We start from the raw sequence: 11,408 nt of genomic DNA, 5'->3' as shown, positions 1-11,408 counted from the left end.
ACTAATTAAATCTCTAGCAACAACAACACATGAGGGTATAAATTGTACATCCACCCCCAATATCTCTTCAAAATTCACAAGCCAATGGTTTGTTTGAGTCTCGGTCCCATTGCAAAGTCATATAATCGGATATCAATTAAAGACAAGATGACAATCTTTATAGCAGTCAGAGAAGTGCAACAAAATTGAAGCTGGAAGGAATTGTGTATTCCACCCCTTCAAAAACGCATGCAATGTACCAGGTTGCCAGGAGAGATGTAGGGAGAGAAACCCATAATATGTAAGAATCACACTTGTTCCTTACGAATTAATAGAGTGAACAGAGCACATTGAAAGCTGTCTAAAAAGCAAGATGAAATACCACTGGTCTATAACACAATTGCTTAATGGCCACTATCTTGAAAATGCTAGCTCTACATCACCAATCTATCCCTGTGTCTCAGTTATACCCGAGGATACTATCTGAAAGCCCATGCTGTAGTAAAATTTCACTGGCAAACCATTTGGCTCTTTTTCTCTGAAGGTAATGTGAGTGAGCAGTATACTTTAACAGTTTAACCTCAAGACACAAAATGCCTTGAACGAGATTGAGAAACAAACATAGTAGGTTTTAAAACAACGTTTCCTTCAAATGTCTCCATGATCTCTCCCCTCTTATGTGTTCAAACCTTGTCACATAGTCTGTGGTCTCCACTGGAAGGTTTCTACGCTGCTATGGAGCTTTGTGCACCACCTCTCCAATATTCATTCTTTTCCCAACGAAGAACCTTAACATGGTAGAGAGATGTCTTGATCCATATCGACTATCAGTTCAAGCAGTTTTAGTTTCCACCGAGAGAAGGGTGCAAGGGTTTTCATTTCCCCATTTAAGACAAATCCACCTTCTTACTTTGCACTGCAATAAGAATAACTCACAATTGTATACTGCTGTTTAGAAAATGCAGCTCCCGCAGATGCAATGGGATCCTAAATACCCTAAAGACATCAGATCCTATGTGATCTTGGAGGCTAAACAGGGCCAGACTTAGTTGGTATTTGAACAGAAGACCACTAAGAAATGTCAAATGCCGCAGGCTACATTTCAGGGGAAGGTCTCTGAATATTCCTTGCCATACAAAAATCCTTTGAAATTTATGGGGCTGTCACAAGTTGAAAAGTGACTTAAAAGTTATGTGCACTTGTGTATACACCAACATACAAATATACTAGAACTCCGCTCCAACCAGGGAAAGTACACAATCAGCTCTGCAAACATAAAATAAGAAAAAAATGTAGCACATTTACTTGGTAAGCCCTGGCACCTTTACAATGATGCCCACATTTCAGGAAGAAGATCTCACTCTTATCCTAGGATCATCTCTACCTACAATATTCCACACAATTCCTGGCATATGAACGTCACCTGCTTTCTATCATTCATTGGTGTTTCTCAGAAGGGAAGGAGGAACTACAATAAATGCACTTATTGTCTATATAGCTTGGTTGATGTAAATGATTTGTGGAAACCTTATAGTAGATATTATACAAGAATGAGGTCAGTTTATAATTGATTCACTCATTTGGGAATCCAAATACATCAACCAGACCAATAACCCTCCGCCGGTATTCTTTCACCCCCTGAAGACTGTTACGTGGATAAAAATGCTGTTCATTGCTCTTGATTGTTGTGAATCAATTGGTTATTGTGTGAAATCAACATCATTCTTGAATAACTGGTCTTTGAATAACTAGTGCTCACTGGCTTCATGAAAGGGTTTATCTCTAGATTTGCACAACCTTTCAAAGCAATGGCCTTAACCACAAAGACTTTAAAATGCCAGAAACATTTCACAGGTGGCAGTGGGTAGTGTTATTTTTTGCCTATGTACTCTCTTGCCATTCTTTTTCACTGGCAACTAATACATGCTACATATGCTGCCAATTGACAATGACCATAAAGTGTAGTTTTCCTGAACAAGTGAAGCAGAAATATAAAAGGGCAAAATGACTGCATTCAGAAATCTTTCAGGTTCATAAACATAAGCAAGCTTGTTTACATATCTGGTTGTGTGTGTGTGTATGTGTGTGGTTTCTTTCTTTCTTTTTTAGTCATTGTGCATTCAATTTATGGTGGTGAAAGGAGAGTTCCACATTACACAGAAATTCCAATCCTATTGCTAGTCCAAACTAGGACAAAACAGGGGGTAAATTGCATTAACCTATGTATTGAATAATTCAACCAGTCTATGGTCTACTTGTTGGAACTAACCAGCAAGTTCTTGCCATGCAGCTGCCCATTTTTGGATGATGCATAGCTATTAGAAGTGTGCAAAGTTCTTTCCTACAATTTCTACTGTTTTTTTCATGTCTTCCTTTTATTTGGAAGCATGAAACAGGAAGCCCCCTTTCCACACGAAAATCTGCTTGACACTGTTTTCATGTGTATCTGAACTTGCCTCCTTGCCGTGGAAAGAGAGTGTGTATGTGGCGGGGTGTGCAAGTAGGCATGCCCGGAGCTTGGCTTCAGGCGTGCTCTGGGCCTGCCTGCACACCCCACCACACATGCACTCTCGGAGAGTGTGGCAGGGTGTGTGTGGTGGGGCGTGCAGGCAGGCCCAAAGTATGCCTGCAGCTGAGAGCCTCTTACTCTAGAGTAAGATACGTTTGGTTGCAGGTACTGGCAGGCTCACATGAGTTCCGGGCCTGCCTGCACACCCTGCCACACACTTTCCAAGGAGAGTGCATGTGTGGCAGGGCATGCAGGCAAGTCTGGAAAGCATCCAAGCCTGTCAGTGCCTACAGCCAAACACCTCTTACTCTATAGTAGAAACAGAAGGTTCCAAGTAAGAAGAATGCATGCTGGGAAGGGGAGCCAGTGGATGGGAAGCCCCCCCCCCCCACCATAATGGTTCAGTTTTTGGGCCCCAAAATGACAGAACTGAAAACAACCCTCCCAGTTTCTCAAGGCTTACAAAAACAAATGGGGCCTCCAACAAAAGCTGGGACACAAAATGGGACAAGGTTTTTCCTAAATGCACATGTGTAATAGATATCCATTAGTGCCTTCAATGTACCATTTTGTTTACTGGTATTAAAGAATCATTTATATTTATATTTTGTATTTCTGTATCTTAGAGCAGAGGTGATAGTCATGAAACCCTCCAGATGTTGTTCGGCTACATCTTCTAGCATCTTTCACTACTGGCCATGCTAACTAAGGTTGATGGAACTTGCTGCTCAGCAACATTTGGAGAGCTGTCTGATTTCCATCTATTTTAGAGGGATAACAATTCAACTAAATTGTTGGTTAGTGCCTCTAATGATCTTTCAGGAACTATTTCTTCATCTATACCAAGAAGTCATCTCTTTATACTAATTGTGTGGTTCCTTTGACATCATTTTAATATATTTTCAGATAGTTACAAGCTACCTATTGAAAGATCAGCTGGGAACGGGTTTGGTGTTGACTTTTATGGCCACTTGAGGTGCTCCTAATGGATCTGAGTAGATCAAAATTATTAATGTGGCTACAAAATTGAGTATGGATACCCAAATATGAAGGAAATGCAACTGTGGTTTGGTCTTCTAGCATATCTATGGATATTTTATTTAATAAAAGAAACATTTTGGCAGTGTTTTATTTCTTGCTAATGTTAGATCCAGAGCTGAAGACATCTTCAAAATGGCATCCTATATCTTCAACACTGACGTGCTATTGGAGAACATCGGACAGAGGTTCACACTTTCATTCAGCAAAACAAGTAATTTATTTTCAGAATGGTGCAATGAGGAAGAATTGTAAGTGATTCTCATTCTGATGGTTGTAGACTTGCTTTTTGGTATGAAATAGTTGGAAATTAAGCTTGGTTGATTAAAAATGGTTCAAAACTCATTTCGGATGAAGGGGGTGCTGGTGGTTCAATTCTAAAGTCACTTCCGATTTTTTTTAAAAAAATTCAAAACTTTCTGAAACTTCTGAATCGATTAATGAATGCGGACACGCATGCGCAGTAGGAAAAAAAACAGCATTGACACTGGGGAAACTTCTCCCTCCCTCATTTTTAGACCAGTCCTTGCCACAGTGGTAGAACACATGGACCACTGTTAGCTCACAAAATTTTATAACCTTTGACTTCTCCATGGAGTTTTGGTAAATTTTCAAAGTTTTTATAAAAATCAGTTCCAGGTTTGAATGGGTTGTTTCCTGTTTCATTGGGTGGTCTTTACTTTGAAAGTAGTTGTTCTACTCCAGAAACTTTGTTTGTGTGGCACAAACTGTGTTAAATTGGTGGAGAACAGAAATCATAATACAAACCCCATCAAGGGACATCTAGATTGACCCCCTTCTTCTGGGCAGAAAGGCACCATCCAAACTCTCCTGACATCCATTAGCTTCCTCTACAGAGTTGGAGGGGACCCTCAAGACACATCCATCCATTTATTCCTTTTTGCAGATGCAATCAATCATTTTATTTTATCATTACTTACTGACGTAAAGGGCTGGTTGTGGCGGGCTGCCCCAGTGTCTTGTTCATGGCAATCATGTAAAAGTAAAATGATTGTTTTTTAAAGCAATTTATGCTCTCTTGGCTTTGCAAAAGTTGCTTATTGTTTTGCTGCCTTCTTTAGACACCTTTGAAGAGTCAATCAGTTTATTTTCTATTTAAATGGAGACTGCTACAGACAGTTATTTTTGGTCCTTCCACTATTTTGGCTAATGAGCAGCTGTGCATTGTGGGAAATGTAGTTTAACAGCAGGGCCTTTTGCAATCTCTACCATTAGGGGCCTGGCCTTCACAAACTACAGTTAAAGATGGCTGTGATTAGCCATGCCTCCCTCATCCCTCCTTGCATTGCCGGTGGAAAACATGAGATTTTAAAAGTTTTTAGGCTTTATCAAAGTTGCTTAATGGTTGTGAAAATTAAAATAACCTTGGAAGACATCCGAACATTATATAATATTTCCGAAAAAAGTAAGTGGTTCAAATTTGGATCCCATCCCCTTTTCTGTATGGTTAAAAACTGCACCAGAAGTCCAATTGTGTAAGTTTTTCCCCCGATTTTCAAGCTTTTCCAAATGAACCTGTCCAACTCTATTGGAAACATTATCCTGCAATGCCCCGATTGCCAGCAGAGCAGACCTCATTTCCTCACTGCCGTAGCAAAACAAGAGATATGGCCTCCAGTATTTTCAAGGCTCAGTTTGAGAGATTTATTATAGTAGAAAAACAAAGTGTTAACTATCTTAATCACCCATGTGCTCCATCACTTTCTTCAGAGCACATATCTGTTAAAAATCAGGTTGAATCACTTGAGAACCTAATTGATACAGAATAATTCACTTTGTTCCTTCAGCACCAAGTTGGTCCTTCTGTCAGAACCAACCATTGCTTTTTGACACAATGACAGTGACGATAAAGCTGACCTCATTGGCACAAATGACTGATCCTCTGGGCAATTGGTCCACCTGGCCTCAGATTTCTGGATAAGGGCACACCATAAATACTGAAGCAGAGGGTTTTCAGGCTTCACACTCGTGCCTTGAATTGCATGAAGGAAAAGTCAAGATGATTCTCCAGGTTGTCTCCACTCTGCTTCTCATCTCATTCTTTGGCCCAAAGGAAAGCGGATCGGTAAGAGCAGTTTTATTATTTTTCGGTTTGCTTTGAAAACAGAACTGTTTTATCTTTCCAGAACATTTAGCAAGAACCCATGCAATGAACAGTGGAAGCAGGGGATGCAAGTGAGCGAAAGTACATCTACACTGTAGAATCAATGCAGTTTGACAGCACTTTAATTGCCATGCCTCAGTGCTATGGAATCCTGGGAGTTATAGTTTACTGAGGCACTAGCACTTTTTGGAGAGAGAAGGCTAAAGACCTTGTGAAGCTACAGTGTCCGTGATTCAATGGCATTGAATTGTGGCAGTTAAAGTGGTGTCAAACTATTTATTTATTTTCAGCATTTATATTCTGCCTTTGTCACCCCAAAGGGGACTCAGGGTGGATCACAGAACGCATTACATGGCAAACATTCAATGCTGTTAAACAGACAGGACAGATAACAGACAGAGGTATTATGTTGGCATTTTCCCCAACTTCAGCGTCCTGGAGGTTGTGCTCAATTCCGGCCAAAGGGAGTGCTGTCACTCCATACTCTATGGCAAAGAGTTTTGATGACAGACTTCCTCTTTCCTTTGATTGCAAGCATTTTCTGGTATTTATTTTATGGTGCCGTAAAATACCTCCCCTCTTAAGCGGTGCATAATTTCTCTACTCGCAGCTCACAGCTGTTTTTGAACTGCTTAGATGGACAGTAAGCTGGGCTGAAGATCAGGTGCTCACCCTAACCCGGGCTTCGAACTGCCAACCTTTCATTGAGTAAGATTTATTGCTGCTGGTGACTAACTAAGCTATACTAAAGCCCAGCCCCACACTATTTCTACTACACTACTTCTACAATGTAGGCACACTCCAAATTGAAATAGTATTCAACATATGAATTAATCCATCTCTCTCTCTCTCTCTCTTCTCTTCTCTTAAATGCAGGCTCCTACTGTTGGTTTGCATGACTGGGAACAATGGGTAAGAACTACATTTTTTCTATGCACTGGAAGAGCAGGGCCAGTTCCATACTATTTTAGAATGGTCTGAAAATGCTTGACGCTCTGTTCTTTTGTAGATTAATGGTGATAGTGCTGGACTTGCTGAAAGAAAAGTAAGTATTTCATATTAGATTTATGTGTAAACATGGTTCCTCCCCATGGAGTATATAATCCAATAGGGAAACCCACAAGTGGACACAAAGTAGCAATGCTCCACCACAATTTGTACTTTTCAATAGGACATTGTTGCAGTTCATGTCAGGAAAAGGACAGTAGTATCACCTTATCCTGAGCCATTTTGTTACTACATTCAGTAATAATAATAATAATTATAATATAATAAAACTTTATTTGTATACCGCTCTGTCTCCCCGAGGCGGTTCCCAACAGGCAAAACATAAATGAGGCTTTCCACGACGGTGACATGGATGGGGGGAATAACAGGAAAATAGGAGGAAATGTTTTCCTCCTTCAAACTTCCATCCCCTCCGTAAAATGGACTATCCTTTTGGCCTCTGCCCGAATAATGGAACAGTACCCTTAATTCTTCCTCGTGTAGTCTGTGAAATGCGCACTAATGGGGTTTCTGTGCGCATGCGCAGAGATTTCGGAACATTCTAGATTGAAAGATTTTAGGCGGGAGTCTCGCCCACCCTCCCAATGGTATAAGAGGCAGTAGGCGGAGTTCCGCTTCAGTTCTTCTTTCCGCGCGACAGCAGAAGCACTTCGGACTTTCTCTCTCTGTTTTACTTACCTGTTATTGACTCGGACTTCTCTCGACGATCCTCCATTCTCCTACCCTCGACTTCGGACTGATCACGGACAGGCTAGCTATGTCGGCTTTATCTTTTAAAAAGTGCTCGGCTTGTGGAGTTAATCTCCCAGAAGCCGATAGACACAATAAGTGTCTTTTGTGCCTTGGGGAAGCCCATAATCGCTCTGCATGTGAGATCTGCAGAGCGTTTACATCTCGGGCTCAAAAGAGCAGAGACTCCCGTCTTAAAGCTCTTTTATATGAGCAGGCACTGGCCCCTGAAGAGACTCGCCAAGCCGCGCAAAGTCTCTCTCAGCAGCCCTCTCCCTCCCCCCTCTCTGGGGAACGGCCGGGCTCCTCCACTCAGCTGGAAGAAAACCTTGCGGCCGGGACTCCTCCCCCTGGGGACGAGCCGCCGCCGAAAAGGTCCAGGGCCTCCAAACAGGTTGCTCATAAGAGCAAATCTAAAGAAAAGCAAAATAAGAAAAAGGGAAGGCAACTCTCTGGCTTGCAGCCCCTGAGTCCTCCCACGCTGGCGCCGCCGGCCCAGCTGCTTGAGCTCTCGCCGACGGAGCAAACCGCTCAACTTTTAGAGCTTCAGGAGCCCCCGGAGCTTCTCCCGATAGAGCTCCTGGACTCCCAAACCGAGCCTAACCTGCCTCCCTCTCCCTCCCTCCAGCCTGCCCAGCCTCCCAGAGAACACCCTCCCTCCCCGGTACCGGCCCCTCCCATCTCTCAGGCTGAGCGTGGCCGTTCTCGGCCGAGCCGCTCCAGGCGCCGGTCCCGATCCTCCTCCTCCTCTCATTCTCGGTCCCGATCCCACACTCCTCCCCCCAAGCGCTCGCGCGGACGCGACCCACGCGATCGCGATCAGCGCTTCCCTTCCCCGTACGAATATCCCTTTCCCCTCTATCCCCCTCCTCCCTTCTACTACCCTTACTATCAAGGGGAATACTCGAGGGACCATACCCCTCCCCCTCATCCTTATCCTCATTCCTACCCTCCTCCTTCCGCCACTATCTCCAGGCCCCCTCCTGAACCTCCTGTCCTTCAGCACCAGGGAGCGCCACCCCCGGATCCTGCTACTCCTCAACAGGACCTCCAACCCGACCCAGACATGGTGGATGCTGAATCCTCCAATGATTCTCCTCCCACTGCTGTTCTCCAAACTGAACCGGATCCAGACCCTTTACAAGCAGAAGAGTTTAAAAACTTTTCTGCTTTATTAATCAGACTCTCCAGATCACTCAATCTGGCCGTCCCCCAACCTACTAAGGCTGTGGATGACCCTTGTTTTACTTCATCTGAACAACAACGGCCCATGTCCACTATATTGCCCACTTTACCTTACCTTTTAGAGGTTCTCAAAACGGAAGGTGTTTCTCCAGCCCTGGTTCCAGCCACACCTAAGCGGGCTGAGAATCTTTACCGCATTGACCTCACGGCAGCTTCATGGCTTGCCAAACTGCCCAGAGCCAATTCAGTTGTTACAGACGCCCAACCCAAACCAGTTCAGAGGAATCAGGCTTCCCCCTCAGACAAAGAAGGGAAGAAACTGGATGCTATGGCAAAAAAGTTTTATTCCTCTGCCTGCCTTTTTGCCAGAATGGCACATTATGGCGTCTACATGAGTGTGTACCAGACACACCTCTGGAATAAAATCTTGCCTTACCTTGATCTCCTACCAATGGCTGATCAACCTATGGCAAAAGCCTTTGCTCAAGAAGCACTTCTTCTCTCTAAGCTCCAGAAGGACTTAGCGAAAAACACAGCTGACACATCTGGCAAACTCATTGCTGGAGCAGTGGCCTTGAGACGTCACGCCTGGCTCAGGGCATCCACTCTTTCTCCCTCAGCTCGCACGCTGATCGAAGATCTCCCTATGGATCAAACAGGATTGTTTAATCCAGAAACAGATTCCCAGTTAAAACATTCCCATGAGATGAAACAAACGGTCACTAAATATGACCAACAACCTTATCAACAGAGGCAGAGATGGGGCAATTATTATCATTACCCCACCTATCAAAGAGGACGTTACAACCCTCACTCTTACAGAGGAAAACAACGTCCTCACTCATCTCCTGCCACCACCGGGAAGCCACCTGTTCCCTTTAAGGGTCAGTATCGGGGCACTAAACCACCAGATAACAAAAAGCGGCGTTTTTAGCCCCCCTCCATCCCCACCACTGCATCTACCTGACCCTTCCCCACCCTCCACACACACCACATCCACCTCACCACTGTACCTCAACAGACTCCATCCATACTTACCTGCTTGGCAGTCCATAACCAATGACACCTGGGTCCTCCGCATAGTAGATGAAGGTTACGCCATTGAATTCCACTCTCTCCCTCCACTGGGGAAAGTTTTACCAACTCAATCCTCTCCCATGCTTTGGGACGAGATATCCTCTCTTCTACACAAAGGGGCGATTTCCCCTGTACATCCCGACCTGGCTCACACTTGCTTTTTTTCCCGCTACTTCCTAGTAGACAAAAGGGACGGAGGTCAACGCCCCATCTTAGACCTCCGAGGCATTAACAAATTTATCTCACCTCGCAAATTTCGCATGGTTACACTACTCAACATCCTTCCTTTCATCACGAAGGGAGCATGGCTCGCCAAGGTTGACCTCACTGACGCATACTTCCACATCTCAATCAGACACGACCATCGCAAATATCTCTCCTTTGCACTGGACAACCACATATTTTCTTTTTCCGTATTACCCTTTGGTCTTTCCTCTGCCCCAAGGGTCTTCACTAAATGCATGTCAGTAGTAGCTGCTCACCTACGCCAGAACGGCGTAACAGTTTTTCCATACATAGATGATTGGCTTTTTTCAGCGAAATCTCGTTCTCAGCTCCTCTCTGACATCTCCTTCACCTTGTCTCTCTTACAGGAACTTGGACTTGTCGTAAATTTCGACAAATCCCACCTCATACCTACCCAGCACATCCATTTCATTGGTGCCCTGATAGACTCCACATCCCAACGGGCTTACCTGCCAGAAGACCGCTTCTCCAATCTCTGCCAAGCCATCAACAGCCTGCTTTCTTCAGGCCGGTCCTCTGCATGGGCCATCCAATCTATCCTTGGCCATATGGCGTCCACTACAAGTGTGACTCCCTTCGCCCGGCTTCGCCTCCGCCCACTCCAGTCCTGGTTCCTGGGCGTATTCGATCCCACTCTCGACTCACAATCCATGATTCTTCAACCTCCCGCTCACGTCCTGAGCTCCCTCCTGTGGTGGACAAAGGAATCCAATGTGTGCTCAGGTCTCCCATTCACACCCCCACGCCCGTCTCTGTCACTCACAACAGACGCCTCTTCCCTCGGCTGGGGAGCACACCTTCGGGACTTGACGATCAGCGGCCGCTGGTCTCCCTCAGAACAGAAACTCCACATCAACGCACTGGAGCTACTAGCAGTGGGAAAAGCCCTCCGGGCTTTTGCTCACCAAGTCTCCAACCGCACCATCCAGGTAGTCACAGACAACACATCAGTAAAATTTTACCTCAACAAACAAGGGGGAACCCACTCCCCAACACTCCTCTCCATATCATCAGAGATCTGGGAGTGGTGCATTCGGAGGAACATATTCCTCATTGCAATCCACCTTCCGGGGAAAGACAATATCCTGGCGGACTCCCTCAGCAGGACTCCGACCACGACCCACGAGTGCCACCTGCACCCCAGAGAGTTCAACTTCTTGACCCGTCACTGGGGCCACCCACAAGTAGATATGTTTGCCTCCCCAGACAACACACAGTGCACACTCTTTTGCGCGAGGCTCCGCCCTCACGTATTCCCAGGTTGCTTAGGAGACGCTTTTCTCTTTCAGTGGTCTCAGGGGTTCCTCTACATCTTTCCTCCCCTTCCTCTGCTCTCCAGAGTAGTGGCGAAGGTCATCACAGACAGGGCCAATTGCATCCTGATAACCCCATGGTGGCCCAGACAACCATGGTTTGCCCCTCTCCTTCACGCATCACGAAGAACGTTCCTTCGCCTACGATCCAGCCCGGATCTTCTCACCATACAAAACGGACTGATCTGCCACCCAGATC

The 11,408-nt window shown here is 45.1% G+C and overlaps 1 protein-coding gene and 1 long non-coding RNA gene across 2 annotated transcripts; one reads left to right on the top strand and one right to left on the bottom strand.

Moving 5' to 3' along the window:
• The first annotated feature begins 5,546 nt into the window (after positions 1-5,546).
• Positions 5,547-8,612, top strand: LOC137095656 (uncharacterized). The gene is made up of 5 exons (XM_067462419.1): positions 5,547-5,612; positions 6,528-6,563; positions 6,661-6,696; positions 7,606-8,457; positions 8,571-8,612. Exons 1-5 carry the CDS (start codon positions 5,547-5,549, stop codon positions 8,610-8,612), a joined length of 1,032 nt encoding a protein of 343 aa, XP_067318520.1.
• A 161-nt stretch (positions 8,613-8,773) lies between these two features.
• On the bottom strand, positions 8,774-10,408 carry LOC137095712 (uncharacterized). Its single transcript, XR_010908886.1, has 3 exons — positions 10,346-10,408; positions 9,612-9,826; positions 8,774-9,217 (listed from the first exon to the last, which is right to left on the bottom strand). It is a non-coding gene; the product is annotated as an uncharacterized lncRNA (long non-coding RNA).
• Positions 10,409-11,408: the final 1,000 nt, after the last annotated feature.

This window comes from Anolis sagrei, chromosome Y (assembly GCF_037176765.1).
Source record: "Anolis sagrei isolate rAnoSag1 chromosome Y, rAnoSag1.mat, whole genome shotgun sequence".
In the NCBI taxonomy this organism is placed as follows: domain Eukaryota; kingdom Metazoa; phylum Chordata; class Lepidosauria; order Squamata; family Dactyloidae; genus Anolis; species Anolis sagrei.
Note: the sequence above shows the minus strand (reverse complement) of the source record. Positions and strands in the feature narration are given on the sequence as shown.